The sequence below is a fragment of the Oncorhynchus kisutch genome, linkage group LG3, assembly GCF_002021735.2.
Source record: "Oncorhynchus kisutch isolate 150728-3 linkage group LG3, Okis_V2, whole genome shotgun sequence".
NCBI lineage: Eukaryota > Metazoa > Chordata > Actinopteri > Salmoniformes > Salmonidae > Oncorhynchus > Oncorhynchus kisutch.
This window is the reverse complement of record NC_034176.2, coordinates 22,939,276-22,966,909: the sequence shown is the minus strand read 5'-3', so window position 1 is coordinate 22,966,909 and position 27,634 is coordinate 22,939,276. Positions and strand designations below refer to the sequence as shown.

The window sequence follows — 27,634 nt, the reverse complement described above, 5'->3', positions numbered from 1 at the left end:
ATTTGGACAGTAAAGCTGACATCTAGGCGTTAGTCTCACCAGCTGGTACAGAGAGATCATAGGGCCATCCTCAGCAGCCACGAACCACCAGGTAGCGGCTCCCACTGTGGCAGCTCCCACATAGCCTGAGGACAGAGACACAGCTGACTGACTGTGGGACAGACTAGTTCTATAACTAGGAAGACAATGGACAGGCAGAGAGGTGAACAAGAACAGTATGTGGCAGGGTATGCCACTAGCAGTGAGCTTGAGAAAATGTTAAGATTGAGCTATCGGATATAGAATTGGAAACAAAGCACAACAGTCCAATTAACTCACAGCCGATGGCCAGGTATCTGAAGAAGAGCCATCCGGAGATGAGGGGCTCCTTGGCACTGCGGGGGGGCTTGTTCATGATGTCCAGGTCTGGGGGGTTGAAGCCCAGTGCGGTGGCAGGGAGACCATCTGTCACCAGGTTGACCCACAGCAGCTGAACGGGGATCAGAGCCTCAGGGAAGCCCAGAGCAGCCGTCAGGAAGATACTGCCCCCATAGAGAAACAGCATTAACCTCCACAGGAGCACCATAAAACCACTAGAGACATCACTTTGGCAGGAGGAGGTACGTAAATGACACTCACCAGACGACCTCTCCCACGTTGGAAGAGATGAGGTAGCGGATGAACTGTTTCATGTTGTTGTAGATGGCCCTGCCCTCCTCCACAGCCGCCACGATGGAAGAAAAGTTGTCATCGGCCAGGACCATCTCAGAGGCTGACTTGGCCACGGCAGTGCCAGAGCCCATGGCGATGCCAATCTCTGCCTTCTTCAAGGCAGGAGCATCGTTCACTCCATCACCCGTCTGGGAGAAACAACAGATACTTAAGGGTGGATAGGAGGCTACAAGACAACAGTAATAGATATAACAGCTTTGCATGTACAGTAAGGATGGGGGGGGGGGTCAGTGTACCATGGCTGTGATCTCGTCCATGGCCTGCAGGAACTCAACGATCTTGGACTTGTGGGAGGGCTCGACACGGGCGAAGCAGCGGGCGTTGATAACAGCATCGCGTTGGGCCTGAAGGGACAGGTCGTCAAACTCGCGGCCAGTGAACGCCATTTTGTCCACGTCGTCTTCCTCACCCAGGATGCCGATACGGCGGCAGATGGCCACGGCAGTGCCCTTGTTGTCGCCGGTGATCATGATGACGCGGATGCCGGCTAGGCGACACAGCTTGATGGAGGCAGCCACCTCGGTCCTGGGAGGGTCCAGCATGCCAACGCAGCCCACGAAGGTCAGGTCAGACTGGGCAGAGAAACACAAAAACAGAGTCACCATCAGGGTTCCTACTAGAACTTTGCACAATACATCCAAAAGTTATGCTACACTGAACAAAAATATAAAAACGGAAACATGCCACAAGATTTATTGAGTTATAGTTCATTTAAGGAAATCAGTCAATTTAAATAAATTCATTAGGCCCTAATCTATGGATTTTACATGACTGGGAATACAGAGATCTGTGGGTCACAGATCCTTTTGAAAAAGAAGTAAGGGCCCAGATCAGAAAACCAGTCAGTATCTGGTGTGACCACCATTTGCCTCACGCAGCACAACACATCTCCTTCGAATACAGTTGATCAGGCTGTTGATTGTGGCCTATGAAATGGCAGTGCGAAGTTGCTGGATATTGTCGAGAACTGGAATACGCTGTCAAACGTGCTCAATGGTGAGGGACATTTTCAGCTTCCAGGAATTGTGTACAGAACCTTGCGGCATTGAACTGTGCATTATCATGCTGAAATGGTGGCGGATGAATGGCACGACAATGGGCCTTAGGATCTCATCACGGTATCTCTGTGCATTCAAATTACCATCAATAAAATGCAATTGTGTTCGTTGTCTGTAGCTTATGCCTGCCCTTACCATAACCCCACCACCACTACGGGGCACTCTGTTCACATCAGCAAACGGCTTGCCCACACGATGCCATACATGCTATCTGCCTGGTACAGTTGAAACCGGGATGAATACTTGAAGAGCACACTTCTCCATCGAAAGTGAGCATTTGGCCACTGAGGTCGGTTATGATGCCGAACTGCAGTCGGGTTAAGAACCTGGTGAGGACGACGAGCATGCAGATGAGCTTCCTTGAGACGGTTTCTGACAGAAATACTTTGGTTGTGCAAACCCAGTTTCATCAGCTGTCCGGGTGGCTGGTCTCAGACGACACCGCTGGTGACGAAGCCGGATGTGGAGATCCTGGGCTGACGAGGTCCTGGGCTGGCGTGGTTACATATGGTCTGCGGTTGTGAGGCCGGTTGGACGTACTGCCAAATTCTCTAAAATGACGGAGGCAGCTTATGGTAGTGAAATTAACATGAAATTCTCTGGCAGCAGCTATGGTGGACATTCCTGCAGTCAGCATGCCAATTACACACTCTCAAAACATGAGATTTCTGTGGCATTGTGTTGTGTGCCAAAACTGCACATTTTAAAGTGGTCTTTTATTGTCCCCAGCACAAGGTGCACCTGTGTAATGATCATGCTGTTTAATCAGCTTCTTGATATGCCACACCTGTCAGGTGGATGGATTATCTTGGCAAAGGTGAAATTCTCACCAACAGGGAGGTAAACAAGTTTGAGCACAACATTTGAAAGAAATAAGCTTTTTCTGCGTATGGGAAACTTCAGGCCTCTTATTTCTGCTCAAGAAACATGGGACCACTTTACATGTTGCATTTATATTTGTCTTCATATGATATTAATAGGATCCAGCAGTATAAGTTAGATATGGTATCTACACATAACAAATGCCTTTTAGCAAAATGCCTGTCTACTCTATGCAGTGGTGATGAGTAGTGCTCACCTCATAATCAACAAAGCGGGCACAATCAACCAGCACCATGTCCTCCTTCCTGGGTGGGGTGTCCCGGGTGGCCAGAGCCAGGCAGCGCAGGGTGTCACGCCCAGTCCCGTACCCACGGATCGTAGACATGATCCTCTCTTTGATTCCTGGGGTCATGGCAACCTTGCAGGTGCCCACTCTGACATGAGTACATCTGTCAATAACTCCCTCGGGGGCACCCTGTGGGGATTAAAGTGTTTGAAAGGTTGACACACAGATTCAAAACATGGGTGACTTAAAAACACTAACACTTGGTTCAATGTGAGTCAAACATAGCAGTTTATAAAAATGTGAGGATACCTTGACAAACATCTTTCCAAGTGAGGAGCGGGCCTTGTTAGGGGTGCAGTACACAGACATGGACTTCCTGTCTCTGGAGAACTCCAGGGTGAATTCCTTCTTCATCAGTTGCATGATCACCTGACAGACAACACACCACTCAGAAAACCTGCTAACAACCGGCTGTGGAGTACCACACCATTTAATTGTTCAATGGTTGAAGTTAGTGTGCATACAGAGTTGCAGGCGTTGGCCCTGTCGATCTTGGTCAGGCCTTTGACATCGGTGTCAAACGCATTCATCTTCTCCACCAGGCAGGTGAGAGCCGTCTCTGTAGCCTCGCCAACCTTCTCATACACACCTTTGGCCTGACAACACAAACATAAGCCAGTCAACGCTACTCAACATCCTTTAATGATCCATATTAAGGAGATAGGCAGTCAGGTATGCACACAGACCTCATTGAAGTCCAGAGAGGAGTCATTGCACAGGGCACAGATGGTGGCAATCTCCACTAGACCATCATATGCAGAGGACTTCACTAGTCTGCCATCCTGGTACCTGGAGGGAGACACACAGGCCAGGAGACAAGATTAATTCCATCCAACGTTTCATGTAATTGGAAGTAAATAAATAATTGTCTCTTAAACAGACTGGCGTTAAGAGAGTATTTGGTACTTACACTTCTCCTTCAGGTGCGTAAGTAGAGCCAGTGATGGTGAACTCATTCAGAGAGCAACTGTTCCCTTCGGCCTGGTCAATGATGAACATCTGGAGACCACAACACAGACAAGGAAATTTAGGGCTGACTCACACACAAACTAATCATCTCACACCAAATTGTATTAGTCACATGCGCCGAATACAACAGGTGTAGACCTTACAGTGAAATGCTTACTTACAAGCCCCTAACCAACAATGCAGTTTAAAAAAATACATATAAGAATAAGAGATAAAAGTAACAAGTAATTAAAGAGCAGCAGTGAAATAATAATAGCGAGACTATATACAGGCGGGTACCGATACAGAGTCAATGTGCGGGGGCACCAGTTATTTGAGGTAGTATGTACATGTAGGTAGAGTTATTAAAGTGACTATGCATAGATGACAACAGATGGGGTGGGGGGCAATGCAAATAGTCTGGGTAGCCATTTGACTAGATGTTCAAGAGTCTTATTGCTTGGGGGTAGAAGCTGTTTAGAAGCTGCTTGGACCTAGACTTGGCGCTCTTGCCGTGCGGTAGCAGAGAGAACAGTCTATGACTAGGGTGGAGTCTGACCATTTTTAGGGCCTTCCTCTGACACCGCCTGGTATAGAGGTCCTGGATGGCAGGAAGCGTGGCCCCAGTGATGTACTGGGCCGTTCGCACTACGCTCCGTAGTGCCTTGCAGTCGGAGGCCGATCAGTTGCCATACCAGGCAGTGATGCAACCAGGCAGTGATGCTCTCGATGGTGCAGCTGTAGAACCTTCTGATTGGGAATAGGTTTTGTCGTGCCCTCTTCACGACAGTCTTGGTGTGCTTGGACCATGTTAGTTTGTTGGTGATGTGGACACCAAGGAACTTGAAGCTCTCAACCTGCTCCACTGCAGCCCCGTCGATGAAAACGGGGGTGTGCTCTGTCCTCTTTTTCCTGTAGTCCACAATCATCTCCTTTGTCTTGATCACGTTGAGGGAGAGTTGTTGTCCTGGCACCACACGGCCAGGTCTCTGCTCTGCTCTCCTCCCTATAGGCTGTCTCGTCGTTGATCAGGCCTACCACTGCTGTGTCATCGGCAAATATAATGATGGTGTTGGAGTCGTGCAGTCATGAGTGAACAGGGAGTACAGGAAGGGACTGAGCACGCACACCCCTGAGGGGCTCCCGTGTTGAGGATCACCGTGGCAGATGTGTTGTTACCTACCCTTACCACCTGGGGCGGCCCATCAAGAAGTCCAGGATCCAATTGCAGAGGGAGTCATTTAGTCGCAGGGTCCTTAGCTTAGTGATGAGCTTTGAGGACACTATGGTGTTGAACACTGAGCTGTAGTCAATGAGTAGCATTCTCACATAGGTGTTCCTTTTGTCTAGGTGGGAAAGGGCAGTGTGGAGTGCAATGGAGATGGCATCATCTGTGGATCTGTTGGGGCTGTATGCAAATTGGAGTGGGTCTAGTGTTTCTGGGATGATGGTGTTGATGACCAGCCTTTCAAAGCACTTCATGGCTACAACGTGAGCGCTACGGGTAGGTAGATAAATAGGCAGATTACCTTAGTGTTCTTGGGCACAGGGATGCTTCATGTTGGTATTACAGACTCGGACAGGAAGAGGTTGAAAATGTCAGTGAAGAGACTTGTCAGTTGTTCAGCGCGATGCTCGCAGTACATGTCCTAGTAATCTGTCTGGCCCTGCAGCCTTGAGAATGTTGACCTGTTTAAAGGTCTTTTTCACAGATTTGCCAAATGGAGGGCGAGGGAGAGCTTTGTATGCGTCTCTGTGTGTGGAATATAGGTGGTCCAGAGTTCTTTTTCCTCTGGTTGCACATTTAACAGGCTGATAGAAATTTGGTCAAACAGATTTAAGTTTCCCTGCATTAAAGTCCCCGGCTACTAGGAGCGCCGCCTCTGGGTGAGCGTTTTCTTGTTTGCTTATGGCGGAATACAGCATTATGGCGGAATACAGCATTCAATGCTGTCTTAGTGCCAGCCTCTGACTGTGGTGGCATGTAAACAGTTACAAAGAATGTAGATGAGAATTCTCCGGGTAGGTTGTGTGGTCTACAGCTTATCATGAGATACTCTGCCTCAGGTGAGCAATAGCTTGAGACTTCCTTAGATATCGTGCACCAGCTGTTGTTTACAGAAATACATAGACCACCACCCCTCGTCTTACCCGACGCCACTGTTCTATCCTGCTGTTACATCATATAACCAGCCAGCTGTATGTTGATGTTGTCGTCGTCATTCAGCCACTACTCCGTGAAACATAAGATGTTTGTTTTTAATGTCCTGTTGGTAGTTCAATCTTCTGTGTAACTCATTGATTTTATTGTCCTAAGATTGCACCTTTGCTAGCAGAATGGAGGGAAGTGGGGGTTTATTTGATTGCCTGCGAATTCTCAGAAGGCAGGCGCACCTTCGACCCCTCTTTCTCAGCCTCCTCTTCACGGGGATCGGGGCCTGTTCCCGAGGAAGCAGCGGATCCTTTGCTTCGGGCTCGTCAGAGTGGTGAAAGGAAAAAGAGGATTCTGCTCGTCCGTGGTGAGTAATCTCAGTCCTGATGTCTATAAGTTATTTTCAGTCATAAGAGATGTATGGTTACAACATTACATTAGAGGCCGTTTATGAACTTACACTGTAGATGGCAGCAAACACCACATAATAGCTGTAGATCAGCTCTCACAACTATACTCTCTGGGCTGGAGGGATTTAGATGCCCCAAGGCTGTGTGGGGGCTAAGGCAGGAGTCTAGCAGTGAGCAGTGCTTGTTTGGTTTAGTCCATAAGTAAATAGTGTAGGCCATCTGTCAGGGAGCTAGCGTAAAGAGAAGAGTGCGCTGAAGCCTGGAGGGCTGGGCCTTTTCCCACAGGAAGAACTGTACTGGTCCAAGCCTAGTAGTAGGCACGTGCAAACTAACACCACGTCACAACAGCCAGTCTGCTGGGACACGCCAGCAGTCTCAGTCAGAGAGAAAGGATGAAGGAAGAGTGATGGTAATCATTCATGGTCTTTTCCAGCTGGAGGCCACACTTCTGAGACGATTAGAAAATAGCATTACATCCTCTCGCTGAATACATTAGGCTCAAGTCGTGAATTCAACACAAACTATTTTGTGGAAGATTTTCCAAGCATCACTGACAGATGGGGGTTGTTTGGTGGACACTGGGTAGTAACCTGAAAAAGGCATGGTTCTCTTTCAGCTCCTAGCCTCTACACCAGAGATCCTATTCTCAAACTACTGGGATAGGTGAAAGCAATGTGGAGAACTCATCACAGCCTAAAACATGTGTTACTTAAACAAATGTCATCATCACTTCATGGAAACAATGAGATAGGTACAGTAGGATATGATATAATTTACTAGTGTATTATGGCATCATGCATCCTAACAACAACCGCTCCCTGGGCGCCGATGACATGGACGTCGATTAAAGGGATACTTCGGGATTTTGGTAACGAGGCCGTTTATTTTCTTCCCCAGAGTCAGATGAACTCATGATACCATTTTTATGTTATGCATCCAGTATGAAGGAAGTTGTAGTTTCGCGATCCAATGCTAACGTACGTTAGCGCAATGGCTGGACGTCTATGAGTATCCGCTAGCACAGGGCTCTCCAACCCTGCTCCTGGAGTGCTACCATCCTGTAGGTCCAACCCCAGTTGTAACTAACCCGATTCAGTTTATCAACCAGCTAATTATTAGAGTCAGGTGTGATAGATTAGGGTTGGAGTGAAAACCTGCAGGATGGAAGCTCTCTAGGACCAGGGTTGGAGAGCCCTGTGCTACCAGATACCCATAAACTTCCAGCCATTGAGCTAACTAACTTCATACTGGACACGGAGACATAAAAATGGTATCCACGAGTTCAGACTCCAGGGAAGTAGATTTTTTAAAAGCCTCATTGCCAAAATCCTGAAGTTTCTCTTCAAGGCAGCCCCCCCACACCTCTCTGATTCAGAAGGGTTGGGTTAAAAATCAGAAGACAAATTTCAGTTGAATGCATTTAGTTGCGCAACTAACTAGACATCCCATTTCCTCTAATAATTTCAGTCTGCACCAGAGGTGAAAGGAAGTGACTACAGAGGGACATACATTAAAACAGACCAGAGACCCATGGAATGCTAGTTCAAACGAAATGTATTATGGGAAATAAATGGCCGCTACCAAATAAAGAACCTCTCATCCAGAAACATTTGATAGACATAGGCATACTAAATAATGCAACAGGTCAAAGTTTAAAGGAGTGGAGTCAGCAGTTCCAAAGATCTGTGCATATTCACCAAAAAGAGAATAAACATGCTCATGAATAATGAAATGTCTCTCTGCTCTGGGAAAGAGCTGTAGGTGTGTTGGGGTGCCACTCAGAAAGTGGGAGGGACTGGATGCTCCGCAGAGTGGTGACGCAAGGTCAGTTATGCAAGAGCACCGCGGATGAACACCTAATGGCTGACTGTCTATCAAAGCCGCATCGCTGCCTCACCACCTCTTTGTAACACATCTCACTCTTGATTCTCCACTACAAAAGAGCCTTCTGCACACATACACATACTCTGAAACAGTATCACAGCAAGGTAACGCAACAGAGGCAGACTTCCCTGTCCAGTCAGCATGTAAAACAACCAACCAGACTCACCCTGCAGACAGACATCTGGTTGGTGGTGAGAGTGCCGGTCTTGTCGGAGCAGATGACAGAGGTGCAGCCCAGGGTCTCCACAGAGGGCAGGCTGCGGACGATGGCGTTCTTCTTGGCCATGCGGCGGGTCCCCAAGGCCAGGCAGGTGGTGATGACAGCAGGCAGACCCTCGGGGATGGCGGCCACAGCCAGGGCCACGGCGATCTTGAAGTAGTAGACGGCGCCACGGATCCAGGAGCCTCCGTGGACGGGGTCGTTGAAGTGGCCGATGTTGATCATCCACACAGCGATGCAGATCAGGGAGATGACCTTGGACAGCTGCTCCCCGAACTCATCCAGCTTCTGTTGCAGGGGGGTCTTCTCCTGCTCAGTGGCTGCCATCTCATCACGGATCTTACCAATCTCAGTGTTCACGCCCGTGGCCACCACCACACCAATAGCCTTGCCAGACGAGATGTTGGTGCCCTGAAAACACAAAGGTGGAACGTTATGGCCACACAAATCACACACGCTTGAGGAGAGCAGACTAGATAGAATATTCTAACTATATTTACAAAGCAAAATAAAATAGCAGGGTCTGTATTTTTAAGTACATTTTTGATATTGAGTGATGCTGGCATAATTTGTTAATGACGTTTAGGAAAGTTAAGGGATACCTGCATCAAGCATGTTCTTCAACTCCATTGAGCTTGACTGAAATAAGTGACTGAAGGAGAATCTCAAACTACAAGCTGATGTTGGAGAGTTCAATCATCACACAGCCGCTACAAGGAGCAGTAAGTGAAGAGAGAAGAGTGTTGCTTACGGAGAAGAGCATGTTCTTCTTGTCCTGGTTGACAGCTCGAGGGTCAGGCACTGGGTCCGTGTGCTTGATGACAGAGACCGACTCACCTGGAATCACAGCAAAGAGCAGCGCAGGTCACGTATCACACTGATATCCCTTTGGCTGTGTTTAAAGCTTCAAATCATAGACTCCCACTCCACAATCAATGTGTAACATTCATGGCTCTTGGTGCAGGGCACAGCCTCTGATCATAATGTGGATCAAGTGGAACCTGGGCTCTAGACTCAGAGGAGGTGAACTCGGTTAATTAAACAGTGTCATGATATTCAATTATTAATAAGTCTTATTTTGATAAGCTAAAGTAAAACAACCTTTTGTTGTGAGGTGGGGCTGAGCAGTTGGGTTTGAACTGACTCCTACATTCCTCGCGTATTACAATATTACCAGTCTATGGAGGTGATGTGTTAGAGACATGACTTTCCAATCAAATGAAGTTTGGAATAACTTGGTTCTGGAGGAGGAATAAACAGTTCAAGTTTGCCTATGTGGAATAAAGGCAAATAAACATGTGGCAGATGACAATTAAAAGTGAGTCATACAGTATGCTTGCAGGCTCTGAGGAGCTCATTCTGTCAGCAAAGACAGCTGTAGAACACCTGAAATTAGCATACAATGTCATTACACAGGAAGAGAGTTTTGTTATGCTTTTGGAGTAACACAGTTTGTCTATTTTGACTAGAGATGTAGAGTAGCCTAAGTTTGTTCGGTATAGAAAAACAGCCGTGTGTCTTACCGGTCAGGATGGACTGATCTACTCTCAGGGTTGTAGATTTGATGGATGTAAGACGGATGTCTGCAGGAACCTTGTCTCCAACTAGCGAAGGGGAAACCAGACAAAGACAGAATTAGAGGCACACAGATTTTGCAAGCAGGGAAAACTAGACAGACAATTCACATGACCTCCATAACTTCTGCCCATTACGTCAAGTCATTGTAGCAGCACACAACAGATACTATACAGTTACAGGTCTCAAGACAATTAAACTGGTTGTGGATGTGCAAAGTCATATTCAAGTCGAAGCCAATACTAAAAGCAGAACATTATAAAAAAATACAGATCCTGCAGAGTGCTTAGATTATTGGACCTTGAAGACCACCCAGCCGTTCTCTGAAATAGAGAAGTCATTTATTCAGCGTCAGTGTTAACTGACAGACTATAGCTCATTTCAGGGTTGGTTGCTGTGCCACACAGAGGCAGAGTACTGGGCTTCTATTGTAGCGGAGAGAGGAGAGCCAGAGCAGCATGAGGAAACAGAGGACCGGTGAGCCATAAAAAGGCCCTTCCCAAAGGAGACAGACAATTTGGGCCACATCTGAATTGTGGCGACCTGATTCTGCAACCTATTAGTACATAAACGCTGCAGGGCACAGTTCTACAGAAAAACACATATTGGCTCTCACAGACCTGGAGACTTAACATGGTATTAAAATGTATTCAATGTCCTTCAATCATGCCCTTTCTTTTCCAAGACACACAGTGAGTATTGGAATAATATGGCCAATCTGGGTGATTGAGGGAGACTGGTGGAAGCCAGGGAAGAGAAACATGTTCATGAACGTCAGGATTCCTTTTCAGGACTGAACAGACAGTAAAACTAATCCGATCCCCCCCTGTGCCCTTGAGAGGAGAGAAAAATAGCATGGGATGAACAATACGCACAGCCAAAAATGGGAAAACTATTTAAATATGTTCCCCCAACGAGCTGTCCAAACGATCTGGCCTTAATGGCCATGTATTGTTCTAATCTCCACCTGGCACAGCCAGAAGAGGACTGGCCACCCATCGGAGCCTGGTTCCTCTAGGTTCCTGCCTTTCTAGGGAGTTTTTCCAAGCCACTGTGCTTCTGCACTACTTGCTTCTTGGGGTTTTAGGCTGGGTATCTGTTTCAGCACTTTGTGACAACTGCTGATGTAAAAAGGCTTTATAAAATATTTGATTGATTGGTTTAAATGCCAGCTACTTTCCTGTCCCCCCCACTGCACAGGAAGAGGTGAAGGAGATAATACCAGCTGCTGTCACTCAGACATGGAGCCCCATTTTCCAAAACTCATTGACGCAACAGGAGTGGCGCTTAGCACACAGTACAAGCTTTAACCTCAAACTCCTTGTTTTCAAACCTTCAAATTAACAAGCGACTGTGTCCCTAAGCTGTCACATATTAAAGCTAGACACACAAGCCTCAACACCAACAAGGCCTTGGCTCAGAGAGAGAGAAAGAGAGAGATGCGAGCAGTTGGGTGTGTGTGTCAGGCCGTATTAATGCTGACACTGGTGACAGGAGTTCTGGACCATTAGTGGACATGGGCCAATCATGAGAGAGAGAGAGAGAGGGAGAGAGACAGACCGCTTTTCTCAGAAATAATTGTGTAGAGCTCAATGGCATCTTTCAACTGTCTAAATGTGGAACAATGCGTTTCACTTCTGAAAAGGTCAGGAGACCTAACTCACAGAGGGAAGTATGCAATGGATTGGCCTTGGATGGGCTGCAACATCAAATTATCATCAGGCTCAATATAAGCTATTCAGACAAAGGCAAAACAGTTACAGAATATTATCTACAGGCCAAAGAAAGATAACACATTTGGGAGGAGTTTCAAAATACAATCTGACGCCAAGCTGAACTGAAAGAAAACAACAGTCAAACGTTTCCCCCCATAACGGCCACATCCTTAGGGTTGTGCAACACTTCCTGTCCCAAGACACATTCAAATGTTTTAATAAACACTGGTGACTACAGGGAGTAAAGCTAATTACAATAACACTTGATGTCCTTATGGGGGTACAAAACACGTAAGATTCCTGGTGCAGTTAGCCAGGCAGTTAGCCAGGTCTGCAGGCCTGCTCTGGATGAAGTGTGTGTGAATACATCAGCTATCCCTTTAAGTCAACATCCTACTTGGTACCAGGCCAAAGGTCTCCTCAAACATGAACACCTTTTCACCCCAAGGCTTGCCAACAAGTGATTCTCCACGCCGAGGAGATTGAGATAGGCCGCGTAGCAACAAGCGGCACAGACACAAGAGTCTGTGAACCAGTGCCAGACATGACTTCCAGGGGTGCCCTTCTTTACAACTGTGGAGTGGGTCCAAGCAAGGCTTAGCAGTTTTTCTGTCTTAGTGTGCTAAGACAGAAAAACTGCTTTCGCAGACAAGACTGACACAGGCCCTGCTGTGTATGACTGCATGACACGGCAGGTTTCTCTGTGGACAATCCTGAGGGTGCAGGTGCTTATGGCAGCTACAACAAAAGGTTTAAATAGCTCATTCTGATTAGGCTATTTTAGAAGCACTTGACGGCGAACTACGTCCTAGAACTCTTCAAGTGCTCTTAACCAGCTGTTCTTGTCTAGAAAGCGTTCACCACTAACCAAGTGTACAGTACACTAACAATTCAAAAGGCCAAAGAACTTGTTGAATCAGAGAAAAATAGAAAAGGAAAAAAAGAGCATGAGAGACCATGAACACTAGCCTAAAGCTAGTTGGAGTAACAACGATGTGTCTGGCTTTAATCTCTACTTCCTGTTTTCAGTGGGTGTAGTGAGATCTCCAGTATCCTCTCATAACCAACAGAACAGGGCTGTGTGTAGGACAGTACAGTACACTACAAACAGACCACCATGTCCTGTCCTGGGCCAGGTTTGGTTGCGGTGGCAACAGGACACTGCGACGGAGCCACGTGACACCTAGATTAAGACCAGCGGCCTATGCTGTGTGAGATGTAGACCAGATGCTGCCCGACTAACAGCGTTCTGCTGGGAGATAGGAAGGAAGAGCAGAGGTCAGGGGTCAACATGCCTTCAAACTCTCTATGGCCTCTATATGCTGGGACACATCATACACTAGACAAAGATTTTTATTCAGACATTGAAATGGATCGCTAAAGACCTCTCTGGATGTCCGGTCCCAGTGCGTTGTTGCCATTAACACCATGAAAAGGTTGTAATTAAACCCTCTACTTAGCTTAATGAAAAGGGTGTTGATAACTCGTCCTGCCTTCCCTCTCCACACAGCAGTCTTCTTAATATTCTAATGCACTGTTCCACATGTAGCCATGAGAAGCTGTGCACAATGCTACAGTCTGACCACAGTAATGTATTCTGAAAGAAGAAACTCTGAAGGGTACTAATGTTTCCCGTTGTCTTGAGGTCAGCCTCTTCCTTGTTAGTGGCTCCGCTTAACAGTCTCTCCAGGGTCAGACCAGCATGTCTTCCCCTTTACCACCAATTCTAGAACCAGACAGCATAGCACAGATTCCCAGCAGTCAATGCAGGACATGCCTCAGGATTAGCTGCCATTTGAATGCGAGGACAATGTAAAAACAACATTCAGAAAATTGCAGTGCCTTAATAACTGTTGGTTGATACCAGACCTGGGTTCAAATACATGTGTATTTGAGTATCTAGTATTTAAAATAATCTGTGTTTTTTTGTTGTTGTCCAAAACAAGTACTTTTATTTGAATGGTTTGTAAAAAAACATATAAATACAATTTGGTAGACTCTCTGTATCCCACTCATAATTATCTTTAAGGTCCCTCAGTTTAGCAGTGAATTTCAAACGGATTCAACCACAAAGTCCAGGGAGGTTTTAATGACTCACAAAGGGCAGCTATTGGTAGATGGGTAAAAATAAAATAAGACATTGAATATCCCTTTGAGCATGGTGAAGTACACCCAGTCACTACAAAGATACGGGCATCCTTCCTAACTCAGTTGCCAGAGAAGAAGGAAATCGCTCAGAGGCCAATGGTGACTTTAAAACATTTAGAGTTTAATGGCTGTGATAGGAGAAAACTGAGAATGGACCAACATTGTAGTTACTCCACAATACTAACCTAAATGACAGAGTGAAAAGGAAGCCTGTACAGAATAAAAATATTACAAAACATGCATCCTGTTTGGAACAAAACACTAAAGTAAAACTGCAAAAAATGTGATAAAGAAATTAACTTTATGTCCTGAATACAAACCGTTATACTTGGGGCAAATCCAACACGTCACTGAGTACCACTTCATATTTTCAAGCAAAGTGGTCGCTGCATCATGTTATAAGTATGCTTGTCATCGGCAAGGACTAGGGAGTTTAGGATAAAAAGAAACCGCATAGAGCTAAGCAAGGCAAAATCCTAGAGAAAAACCTGGTTCAGTCTGCTTTCAAAACAGACCAAATGAACCTTTTAGCTGGACAAAAACCTAAAACACAAGGCCAAATGTACATTGGAGTTGCTTTCCACGAAGACAGTGAAGCCTCAACGTGTTCTTGAGTGGCCGAGTTGGTTGTAACTTAAATCTGCTTGAAAATCTATGTCAAGCAATGATCAACAACCAACTTGACAGCTTGAATAATTATTTATGTGCAAATATTGTACAATCCAGGTGTGCAAAGCTCTTAGAGACTTACAGCTGTAATCGCTGCCGAAGGGGATTCTAACATGCATTGACTCAGGGCTGTGAACACTTAGTGGGGCAAAAAAGTATTTAGTCAGCCAATTGTGCAAGTTCTCCCACTTAAGATGAGGGGACTGTAATTTTCATCATAGGTACACTTCAACTATGACCGACAAAATGAGAGAAAAAAAATCCAGAAAATCACATTGTAGGATTTTTTATTAATTTATTTGCAAATTATGGTGGAAAATAAGTATTTGGTCACCTACAAACAAGCAAGATTTCTGGCTCTCACAGACCTGTAACTTCTTCTTTAAGCAGTGCTTTGTCCTTCACTCGTTACCTGTATTAATGGCACCTGTTTGAACTTGTTATCAGTATAAAAGACACCTGTCCACAACCTAAGACAGTCACACTCCAAACTCCACTATGGCCAAGACCAAAGAGCTGTCAAAGGACACCAGAAACAAAATTGTAGACCTGCACCAGGCTGGGAAGACTGAATCTGCAATAGGTAAGCAGCTTGGTTTGAAGAAATCAACTGTGGGAGCAATTATTAGGAAATGGAAGACTTACAAGACCACTGATAATCTCCCTCGATCTGGGGCTCCACGCAAGATCTCACCCCGTGGGATCAAAATGATCATAAGAACGGTGAGCAAAAATCCCAGAACCACACGGGGGGGACCTAGTGAATGACCTGCAGAGAGCTGGGACCAAAGTAACAAAGCCTACCATCAGTAACACACTACGCCGCCAGTGTCCCCCTGCTTAAGCCAGTACATGTCCAGGCCCGTCTGAAGTTTGCTAGAGAGCATTTAGATGATCCAGAGGAAGATTGGAGAATGTCATATGGTCAGATGAAACCAAAATAACTTTTTGGTGAAAACTCAACTCGTCGTGTTTGGAGGACAAAGAATGCTGAGTTGCATCTAAAGAACACCATACCTACTGTGAAGCATGGGGGTGGAAACATCATGCTTTGGGGCTGTTTTTCTGCAACGGGACCAGGACGACTGATCCGTGTAAAGGAAAGAATGAATGGGGCCATGTATCGTGAGATTTTGAGTGAAAACCTCTTTCCATCAGCAAGGGCATTGAAGATGAAATGTGGCTGGGTCTTTCAGCGTGACAATGATCCCAAACACACCGCCCGGGCAACAAAGGAGTGGCTTCCTAAGAAGTATTTCAAGGTCCTGGTATGGCCTAGCCAGTCTCCAGATCTCAACCCCATAGAAAATCTTTGGAGGGAGTTGAAAGTCCGTGTTGCCCAGCAACAGCCCCAAAACATCACTGCTCTAGAGGAGATCTGCATGGAGGAATGGGCCAAAATACCAGCAAGTGTATGTGAAAACCTTGTGAAGACTTACAGAAAACATTTAACCTCTGTCATTGCCAACAAAGGATATATAACAAAGTATTGAGATAAACTTTTGTTATTGACCAAATACTTATTTTCCACCATAATTTGCAAATAAATTCATTAAATCCTACAATGTGATTTTCTGGATTTTTTTTCTAATTTTGTCTGCCATAGTTGAAGTGTACCTATGATAAATTACAGGCCTCATCTTTTTAAGTGGGAGAACTTGCACAATTGGCTGACTAAATACTTTTTTGCCCCACTGTATGTAAATGTGTTATTTTTTAATACATTTGCATTTTTATTTTGAAAAACACATTTTCACTTTGTCATTATGGGGTAGTGTGTGTAGATTGGTGAGAAAATCTATTACTTTGAAGACACTATATATTTAAATAATATTGAAATACATTTCATGTTCAATCAATTGAGCTCTATTTTGCTAATTGTAGGCTACTGTATAAAATTGCCTCAATACATTTCATGATGCGTAACATGCGCGCAGAATTGTGCCAAATCTTGATTTAGTGCATTATTATATGCTAAGCATTAGAATAAGCCACCTCAATATTTGAAGCCATAGGTGATAATATCTCTAGGAGCTGATTCGTCGTCAGTATTGTGGCACAATTCTAATGCTAAGGTAAGATTTGAATGGAGAAAGCTGATCTGATCTTTCGATCCTATCAGTAGCTACATGCTCCAATGACTCACTTATTAAACACTCTCTCTGCGGGGTGTTTATGGAAATGCATGTTACATCTTCAGCCCTTGTAGGAAAGGTGCATTGTTAAAACACTCCCTAAGTTCCATCGCTATCGGGAAACCGGGCCCAGGGCTAAATGAACAGCAGATTGAACTTGAAAAGGGGATGCTGATGCAGTAACATACAGATCCCTCCACCTTATTCATCTAAGTCCCAGACAGCCATTGTGCCGCCTGCAGACAAGCTGGAGACAGCAAATACCTGGTTGGACCAGACACTTGCCAAAAGACCCCACAGCAGGCCACACAAAATGCCATGCTGAGTGTCTGGAATCCCAGGCCATGGAGAGTGGTGATGGGTAGAGTCTCTGAGTTGGGCTTGGAGGTGGGCAGGGGTGAGATCGCGATCCACCACTGACACAGACTTCCCTACAAGGTCATCTTGCTGTCCAAACAATAGAAGCAGCTGAGATCCCCCCCCTCATCCCACCCCACACAGACTTGCCCCCATCAGTATCTGGGCCCTTACTGTACTGAACATACACCAGCCAGGGACCAGACCAGACTCTCCTCAGTCCTGTCGAACTGCAACACCTCTGGCTATAGACACATTATGTTGATGACTACTAGCTATGTGTAATAAACACATCGACAAGTGGAGCGGGAGGCTGGCTGTGTCAGGGCACACAGTGGTACCCTGACAGGCAGGGCCAGAGATTGGCCCGTTTAGTATTCTGCTCACAGCTCAGCCAGTCAGCGCAGCCTGCGTCTTCTGCCTCAGCAGTAAGCTGGCATCTGCGTCATGACCAGCCTTCCTGCATGGCAGGGGGTCACACTGGGGATTTGGGCAAACATTCAGAAAGGAGCCTCACAGAAACCAATCTGAAAAGGCTCTGCAGGATTTCCCCAATGTGCTCTCTAAGCTTAGGTGACATTCTCAATCTCCACCTGACAGCCTCCACAATGCATCACTCTGACAATATCTGCTTTGCCAACTGTTCCCTTGAAGAGAGTCTGGTTTCCGAGCAAGGCTGTTAGCCATTTTCCTGAGTAAACATACAGCAAAACCATAAGCGACCTTCACTCTACACAACTAATGACGCCTATACTCAATCATATTTTTACACAGCAAGGACCAGCCAAGGATTTCTGTGCAACAAATAAAGGCAAATTTACAGAACACGCACTAATACATCCAGGATCCACTTTGATAACCATACCATCATGAAGGTATTGTTAAACATTAACCCCCAAACCAAATGTTCCGTCACTCTAAAACAATAGGTTTCATAGAAACGAGCAAGCAGCAAATGGACTGTGCTGCCGGTGCCCTTCTCAAGGTGAGTTTGGAGTCCCACGTCATACACAGCATCACTTTTCCCCAGAAAGGAACTACCGTCACTGCCTGCTATAAATACACCATGATTCCATAATCTAGACAGGCTAAAAATAAAACCCACCACTATGCACAGAAAAACCCACTATCACCTCAGTGGCTTAGGGTTAAACCAAGTATCATGATAACATTAGCGCTTCAAGGACTCCAGTATTTTACTGCACATCAGTTGACTACATCTATGTCCATCCCCTGCTGCACTGCAGCCACATGCTTTTCAGGACACAATTCCTCTGAAAATCAATCAGAAACGTCTCTCTCGCTGCTAAAGTCACCGACTTTGGGTAAGTCATACCAGGCTCTTTCATGAGCTGCATTGAGGAAACGTGAGAGATGAGCCACTCCGAGGTTCAGTTTACCGGCTCCAATGGGAATGTGCTAGCATGGCGCTATGGTTGAACACAATGGGAGCCTCGTCAAGGTGGTGTGCTGTGTACCTTCGTGAGTTTAGCACCCTAGGAAACATGCTCATGTGTTTCGAGAGGTCCTTAGCACCACTAGTGCCTAGTCCTTTGGGACAATGGGTTAATAGAAACATCCCAAAATACACTTCTCATGTAGGGTGTCACCTCTGCAGTGGGACTGGGAGAGGGCAATTTAAATTAGATTTCTCTGTTAAAATGTAAGCCTAACCATGCCTGGATTCACGAGTCCAGTTAAAAATAAAATGTACCCGAGTGAGGTGTCAAACTATGCTGGTTTAAGTGAAAATAGATTAGAAGGAGTGTCCTTTTTTTCCTAACGAAGACTAAGAACAGTTTTTTCTTCAATCTTAAATAATGGTTATTCATAAGCCAAATTACTGAATCACCAAAAATGATGTGGGTTTAATGCATCCTATAGCACTGAGAAAGACAGGGCCAACTTACCAGCAACCTCCACGATGTCTCCAGGCACGATTTCTTTGGCCTTGATCCTCTGAACGGTCTTCCTGTCCTGGCGGTAGACCTTGCCCATCTCAGGCTCGTACTCTTTAAGGGCTTCAATGGCATCCTCAGCATTGCGTTCCTGTGTAGATTAGAAACGTTGACTGTTTGGTTACATATTACATACCGAAATAGATGATCTGATGACCTGTTAGAAGCCAATTCAAATAAAATAAGCCTATTTGACTTTTCACCATCCCACAAACTGCAGATATGGGACTTCTTTAAAAGGGACAATCTGTCACTTCAAGAGCCTAACCATGCCACTTTGTTTCATTAACTCTGATGGATGTGGGTGTAAAAATGTAACCACAAAGTTATAGACAGCAGGAAATATTTTAGAGATTGTGCATGACAAGGACCAGGGGATTCCCTTTGCATATTTTACACTCTGAAAATAGTCAATTTCTGTACTGATTATGCTTAAGAAAACAGAAGTGTAAGTTGTTAACACTGCGTCATAGGGAATGTCACATTTACGAGAACAGCAGCTAAATAAGAAAATCCACACACTGTGCCAATGTCACGTTTGTGTTTACTCAATAACTTGGAGGAATAGAATGCTTGGTTCTAAAGTCCACATTTCCTGACCAGCTTCAACATATAAGTGCTTCTGCATTGCTTGCTCTTTGGAGTTGTAGGCTGGGAATCTGTATAGCACTTAGTGAAAACAGTTTATGTGAAAAGGGATTTATGAATGACATTTTACTGATTGATATAAGTTAATAAAGAGCCTATAATTGTCTATTGAGCATGGTAATTTAGGGCTACAGGGACAGATGTTAGAGTCTACTCCATGGCACACAGTGGTTTGGAAATTCCTCCTAGGAGCTCCCTGACAGTGTAGGCAAAGTCAACCAGTGTGACAGACATTCTAACTGACACTAGAAATTGGGCATCAAAACTGAGTAAGAAAGACAACTATGAACTTGTTGTTTGAAACAGAGTGATTGACAATATTTTATGCTCATTCTTTGGCTGCGCATAAATGCTTTATGGATTGGATTCAAATGTTCAAGGTCATTTGCTCACAAACATGCCATCTATGTTGACAGACAGCTGAGGAAATGTAGAATAGTTCTCCTGGACGAAAACACGCAGGCCAGAAATATGCATGAGTTTAGACTGAATGAATAAATCCTAAGGGAGCATATAGCCTTTTTGTGTTGCTACAGGCTGAGTTCTCTTTGCAAAAACTGCAAATATGGATTAGAGAATGGCTAAGAGACCATTGTGTATAGACATCAACAAAGCAACAGACATGTCAAGGCTGGGCGAGGGGGGTTGTCACTTTGGTCTCATCTAAACTGTCGCAAATGTTGTCAATGACCCACTTCCTTCCTCTGCCCATTTACTTTCTATTGAAAAGCATGACATTAATAAGAGTTAAGCGTAAAGCAGACATGTGACCAGCAAGCAGAATGTATGAGATTTGTGGATACTCCTACCTGTAACTTTTTAATGGTGGCCTTTTTGCCTATAGTCATTAGCTAGCAGCATACAAGCAAAACAAGAGTTTCTAAATACTTGTCATTGCAGCTCCACACGGACATTCAAGATACTGTAAAAGAGGTCAAAATGATGTAATGTGAGTTGCTCACCTGCCACACACCCACTATGGCATTGGCTATAAGAATGAGTAAGATTACAAAAGGCTCCACAAAGGCTGTGATTGTTTCTTCTCCATCCTCGAATAAGGCCAATACCTAACGGTAAACAAGACAACGAGATGATCCATTATTGCACATAGTACAGGAGCATGTACCAACATTATTCCCCCTGGATACTTACAACTATGAATTTAAATAATAATGTTAAGAAAGCTATGATTGAAGTATGTTGTGAAATAAGGTTGTGCTAAATGTCATGGAGAAAGCATAGCTGTTAAAAAAAAAAAGACAAACTTCATCCATGCCTGCCAATGGACCCAAACATGGTAGAAGTACACAATCTGAAATGACTAATTAACTTAGCAGTGGCAGTCACATTTATTTATTTTAAATGTAAAAGCTTTGAGCTAATAAGTGCAAATTTAACCATTAACCTCATTTTAATCTGGCAACATGATTTAATTTGAAACTTTTCTTCAACAATGTGCAATATAAGGAGGTGATTATTGAACCAGAATTTAATTAAATCATGGTGCCAGATTTAATTGAGGTTTATGGTAAATTTTGTACATAAATTGCATTTGCACTACAAAACTGTCAATCGATCACACAGAAAATATAGTAAGGATACAAAGTTTATAAAAGATGGACTGGATTTGTAATGCTGTATCAGTGTCAGCACATCACATAACAGTACATTTGGCTAAATTAATCAGTATCATACACAGTATGCATATCAAATATGAGCAGTTGAAACCAACAGACAACCATCTTACCACCTCAAACCAACCCCCCCAAACATTAAACCAGTTACCAGGAGGACCACTGCTTCTGTAATCAATCACAACCCACGTATTGTGCATTTAGTAAAGCTCTTCTCCAACTCAGCACTCCTCCTCCCTCACAAACAGGAGATAAAAACACTCTTCTGGGAGTAGGACTCATTTGAATAATGTCCCTCTTAACTGCTGAGAATAAGAGCACACGAATTCACTTCAACGAGACAATGCTGCATAACACAGACACCATCACAACCTGCTGCACCAGTTTATTTCACTGTCTTTTAGCCTTTTATTACTCCCACAATCAGATCTGACCACCGACCAAAAGTATGGGAGTGGTGCATTCATCTGGCGTGTGCCCTCCCACTGAAGGTAAGAGCCCAAATTTGGTCTTCAGTGGTGCCCTGTCCCCCGGACAGCAGCCACTGACACCTTCATATCGCACGGCTGGGCACACTACATACCAGCTCCTCTATAACACACACACACACACACACACACACACACACACACCAGGGATGATAGATTCCAGCTCTTGAACCCTCCATATTGGCCTCAAAAGGACCACATCTCCTCAAATCAATGCGCATGGTATCTGACATTATTTTTTCCAATGCAAAAACATCCGTCTGTCCACTACCTAATAAACTTGAATAGTAAACAGATGTAGCAGTACACTGATAATACTGTAAGACTATGGAATTTAGGCTAGATCACTGCATGCTGTCAGTTACATTTCCACCAAACCATTTAGCTTGTGTATAGGCAACTTACTACCAATAACGATGTAACGTTAAATGTCAAAACACGAGGCGAAAGGCAAACTACCAGTGAGAACCCTGATAGAAGGGATTACGCTAAAGACGACTCAAATGTCTTGTTAGACACATGGTGATAGCAACTCGATTCAAGCAACTGCTGTTGTCACCATTCCTCAGATGTGTAGCTAGCCTTCTCAGCTGTTTAGCCACCTGATCTATGAATGTAACCTCAGCAGAGGCATAAAAACAGAAGACATTTGCACTTGCTGTCCACACCTCATGCCAAGAAGCCAAACAAACTTTCCCTTTCCATTAGACAGCCCACTCCTACTCATTAGCTTTTTTCAGCAACTCCAGACAGCAAGCATAAGATCAGATGATGTAGGTGTTTGCTTATAAGAGGATTGACACAGCTACATAATAAATCAAAGCAATCAAATGCATTCAAAAGTATATTAATTTCAACCTCTACGGTGACAGCAAGAATACTGTGACTAAATTCCCCAGAGTGACATGCTTCTAATACAGACATCAATCTATACTTGTCTAATGTAAAATGTTGGTTGATTGATATCAAGGGCTAGCCTATTAAAAGGGGGAAAACTGACCCATGGCAAGCAGCAGCAGTACCAAATTTAGTGTGTCCTCAACCCCATCTCAGGAAGAAGAAAAATAAATTGTCCAGGTGATATACTTACAAAAGATATACAAGCTGCCAGCAGAAGAATTCTTACAAGTAAATCTTCAAACTGTTCAACAACAAGCTCCCATAGAGACTTCCCTGTAGAATGAAAGGTGTTAAATGATATGAAATCAATAAAAAAATGATGCATCACATAGGCTGCGTTTACACAGGCAGCTCATTCTGGATATTTTTTTCACTAAATTGGTCTTTTGACCAATCAGATCAGCTCTTTTGCAAATAATTGGAGAAAATATCAGAATTAGGTTTAATTTTTACAACCAACTATTTTTAACAAGTGTTACCTTCTTCAGCAGGTAGCTCTGAGATGGTCCAATCCAAAGTGCATCAGGGAAAAGAGAAAACACCATTAGGGAAAATGGTTTAGTAATGTTCTTACATTTTGACAATCAATCATGACATGGCATTGCAATTTGTTGATCTCCACCTCGGCTTTGACTACCACCGACCCCAATGACTCCCACTAACCCCCTATGTTCTGGTTTAGATTGCCACCAGGAATTTGAAAAACAGACTTCATTTAATTGCATTCACTGCGTGAAACCACAGCCTTGAGTTTGGCTGAGTCACTATTGGTAGCAAAAGCATAGAGGGTAAGAACATTGCCCACTCAATGTTTGAATTCATGGTGGTGTAGGGATTCTTTTTAACCCATCTTCTCAGAGGTCACCTTGAAAGTTGTCAGACATCCAATATATAATCTTGTGTATATCTCTGACCTCCTCCCTATATGCGGTCTCATTATCGTCGGTGATCAGGCCTACCACCGTCATGTCATCGGTTGTGCCCGGCCAGGGAGTACAGTAAGGGACTAAGCACGCATCCCTGAGCGGCCCCTGCGTTGAGGGTCAGCGTGGCGGATGTTGTTGCCGCCTACCCTCACCACCTGGGGTCAGGAAGTCCAGGTGGGAAAGGGCAGTGCGGAGTGCAGTAGAGATTGCGTCGTCTGTGGAAAAAAAACTACTCGATTTATATTTTCCATGTCCAACCATGTCCTGAGAACACATGATATTACAGTTCTTCAGCTCACATTAATAGGATAGTCTTGATGGAGCTTGCCCAGTTTATTCTCCAGTGACTGCACGTTCGCCAATACAACGGAGGGTAGAAGCGGTTTATCCACTCGCCGACGTAGTCTCGTCAGGTATCCCGCACGTCAACCTCTAGAACGCTGCTTCTTCCTTTTACGAGTGTCTGTGATTTGGGCCTGGTCTGGGATGAGCAGTATGTCCTGCGCCGCCGACTCATTGAAGTACAAATCCTCATCCAAATCGAGGTTAATGATCACTGTTCTGATGTCCAGAAGCTCTTTTTGCTCATGTAAAAAAAAAATTTAAGATCAGCAACAACAAAAAAAAAAGCACAATTGGTCAGGAACCGTAAAAATAAAAAAACTTTTATTTTGAAAGTTTACACAAATTAAAGGTATGTGGACTACAGAAAACCGAGGGCCAAGCACGCCCCCATTCACATCGACAGGGCTGTGGTGGAGTGGGTCGAAAGTTCCTCTGTGTTCACGTCCCTAAGGACCTATTATTGCCCAAACACACCAACAGTCGTGAAGAGGGCACGACAACGCCGCTCTCACCTCAGGGGACTGAAAAGATTTGTCATGGGTCCGCACATCAAAAAGTTCTACAGCTGCATTACTGAGAGCATCTTGACTGGCTGCATCACCGCTTGGTATGGCAACTGTTTGGCATCTGACCGCAAGACATTATAGAGGATAATACGTACGGCCCAGTACATCACTGGGGCCGAGCTCCATGCCATCCAGGACCTCTATACCAGGTGGTGACAGAGGAAGGCACTAGAAATTGTCAAAGACTCCAGTCACCCAAGTCATAGACTGTTCTCCTGGCTACCACACAGCAAGCTATACCAGAGTGCCAAGCCTTCTGGACAGCTTCTACCCCCACACACACTTTCACATACACTGCTGTTTATTATCCATCCTCAGTGCTTAGTCACTTTTACCCCTACATACATGTACATATCATCTCAATTACCTCGTACCCCTTGTATATAGCTTCGTTATTTTGTGTTAATTCCTTTTACAAAAACTCGGTATTGTTGGGAAAGGGCTCGTAAGTAAGCATTTCACGGTAAAGTATACACCCGTTGTATTCGGCGCGTGTAACAAATAAAATTGTCCTACGATGAAAGTCATTGTGTTGGCTACATTTTAAGAAATGCACTTAATAAAACACATGTTATTGGAATTACTCAATAGAGCCTGCAAAACTGTAATTGGTCTCATGCTGGGCAACAGGTATAATACAGAGTGTGGGTAACTCCTTACTCCACCAACTCCATTTACTGCAATGCAAAACACTCTATATGGGATACTTATTGGGATGTGGAGAGAGAAAAAAAACATTACTACCTGTTTCAGATACACTGGGATGAAAAATACTCAGTAGGGTCTTTACTAACCAAATGTGTGTAGTTTTGGAGGGGGACTGTGTCATATCCAGCAGCACTTCGTTCTCCACCTCCATCATAATTCACTGTAATAGACTTTACATGGGGTACATATTGGCTTGTAGAGAGAAAACAGGTCTCAGCTATGGATGGGGTGGAGAACGAAGTGCTTCTGGATACGTATGACACATTCCACTCAAAAACTACATATATTTGGTTAGTTAAGATCCTACCGAGCATTTTCCAATACACTTTAGTTGAGACAAGTAGAAAAGTTCTCTATAGCCCAAAGTGTCAACATATTACTTCTTTTTTTACACCAATAATGAAGAAGTTAAAACATTTGTTTTAATAAATTATTTATTATTTTGTTGGCAAAATAAAAGTTGCCATTGACTAAAATGCTAATTCTTTTGCAATACGGACTTTTATTCTGAAGGTTTCCTCATTACAATACACACATGACGTCATAATTTGTGGTGCCACCAGAATACTACTAAATAACCATCTAGAAAAACGACAGACCACAGGATCCTATAAACCAGCTTTCGTTTTAGCTAACGATAGTTAGCCAGCCAGTCTGCGAGCATCGTTATAGCTAGCTACATGGGCCTGTGCGGGCGGCTATCCTGACCAAATGCACAGGTCAGCGCAGCGGTCTTGCTACCTGGTTTAAACACCCTTGAAAATGAACTAATTGGACAATTACCCCATGTAACTACTTCGTTCAGTAAAATGTGTAAATGTAAGATTGAAACCCACAAGGTAGTATACAATGACGTCAACCAATGACCAAGCTGGGTGTGTGCTGACGTTTAGCTAATGACGCGTTCAAAATAACTGAACTGGGAAATCTCAGACCAGTGGGAACTCGGGAAAAGAACGAGCTCCATCTGGGAAAATTCGTGTTGAACGGTTATCCAACAAAATTCCAAGTCGGGAACTCGGGCCTCTTTCTAGAACTCCAACTTTCAGACCTGAAGATCACTGACGTCATAATTTGACCTATTTTTTCCCCCCGTTGTCTTGGAAAGCACCATAACAAATGACCGTACGTTATCTAGACAAGGGTTACCCAAACTTTAATTATTTGAATCAAAATGTGTAGTGCTTGGACAAAAACCAAAACGTGTACCGGGGGAGTGCCAAGGACCGAGTTTGGGAAACCCTGATCTAGTTCCCTTGCGAGTGAAATATAGTTAGCTTAAATACCGGTACCAGTAGTAAAAGTATAGCTAGAGGATCACGTACCGTTCGAGCCCCATTTCTCCTTCTGACGTTTCACCTGGTCCAAACCAAGTCCTGTGCTTTCGTTGACAGAAAAATCGCTATAAACTTCTTCAACACTCTTTGTGTGAGCGTTATCCATGGTGGACTATCGGCTCCTTATTTCGTTTAACGTTACTCAGCCGCCTCAGTCTCTTTAAAAGTCAACAATTTCAGAAGAAAAAAATACAGCTTGCCAACTATGAAATATGCATTCAGATATCTGCCTGATGACACGAATAGTAAATTGTTAGCCTTATGAACGAGCTAATTGGAACGAAACACGACCCTTCCGACGAATGTTCACGTTACTTTGGGTGTCCTCTTATCTCCCCAAAAATGGTGGAAAAGAATGCCGCAATCGCCACTGTTGAGGGCTGCATTCACCCAGTCCAATCCTTGCGCTACCCTCGGTTTGCGTTGGTCTACCCTCTCAGCTTCAGTGGTAACACACTGTAGTGCTCATCTGTTTTGTTCAAAAGTGCCTCAACACTGCCCCTTGCATGTTCAGTATGTGGACTACTCTCATTGGACGGAAGTAGTCCGGAAATGTTCTCAAAAGTAAGGATTTACCAAGAGTTTGATATTAGCAGTCAGTGACAAACACGGCCAAACAACAATACTCTGTAGTAATCTGAATATGATGCAGAAAATCTGGTTGATGCATTTCCCTTTCCCAGGATCAGTAGGCCCTAGTTCAGGCTTCTCCAACTCAAGGTCCAGAGGTGTCGACCTTCAAGCTTTTATTCCAGTGCATCATTAACAGACCATGTTAAAATAAAATGTAGCATGGGATTTAGTCTGGGCCATAATTAGCTGAGTCATAGGGCTGTTATATAAGCCTGCATGCTCTCCAGTGCCAGAGTTTGCTCTGAATTGTTAAATTAGCTAAATAAAAAGCCATTGACAATTTACTGTGAACTATATCAAGATACTGACATGGGATACTGACCAGGCTGGATATTGTCTAT

General features: G+C 44.3%; 1 protein-coding gene across 2 annotated transcripts in view; it reads right to left on the bottom strand.

The window, feature by feature from the left end:
- The window catches only part of LOC109878225 (sarcoplasmic/endoplasmic reticulum calcium ATPase 2), a 31,042-nt gene extending 3,901 nt beyond the window's left edge, over window positions 1-27,141 (bottom strand). For both annotated transcript variants that reach the window (XM_020470471.2, XM_020470477.2), the window contains exons 1-17: window positions 26,649-27,141; window positions 23,258-23,275; window positions 22,969-23,051; window positions 20,719-20,823; window positions 19,061-19,199; window positions 10,075-10,155; window positions 9,303-9,388; window positions 8,498-8,962; window positions 3,848-3,936; window positions 3,624-3,726; window positions 3,402-3,533; window positions 3,187-3,306; window positions 2,848-3,066; window positions 948-1,283; window positions 619-839; window positions 319-521; window positions 40-125 (exon numbers count right to left, since the gene is read on the bottom strand). In XM_020470471.2, the coding sequence (XP_020326060.1) occupies window positions 40-125; window positions 319-521; window positions 619-839; window positions 948-1,283; window positions 2,848-3,066; window positions 3,187-3,306; window positions 3,402-3,533; window positions 3,624-3,726; window positions 3,848-3,936; window positions 8,498-8,962; window positions 9,303-9,388; window positions 10,075-10,155; window positions 19,061-19,199; window positions 20,719-20,823; window positions 22,969-23,051; window positions 23,258-23,275; window positions 26,649-26,766 (2,604 nt within the window). In that variant the 5' untranslated portion in view covers window positions 26,767-27,141. The remainder of the gene's footprint in view (window positions 1-39; window positions 126-318; window positions 522-618; window positions 840-947; window positions 1,284-2,847; window positions 3,067-3,186; window positions 3,307-3,401; window positions 3,534-3,623; window positions 3,727-3,847; window positions 3,937-8,497; window positions 8,963-9,302; window positions 9,389-10,074; window positions 10,156-19,060; window positions 19,200-20,718; window positions 20,824-22,968; window positions 23,052-23,257; window positions 23,276-26,648) is intronic.
- Window positions 27,142-27,634: the final 493 nt, after the last annotated feature.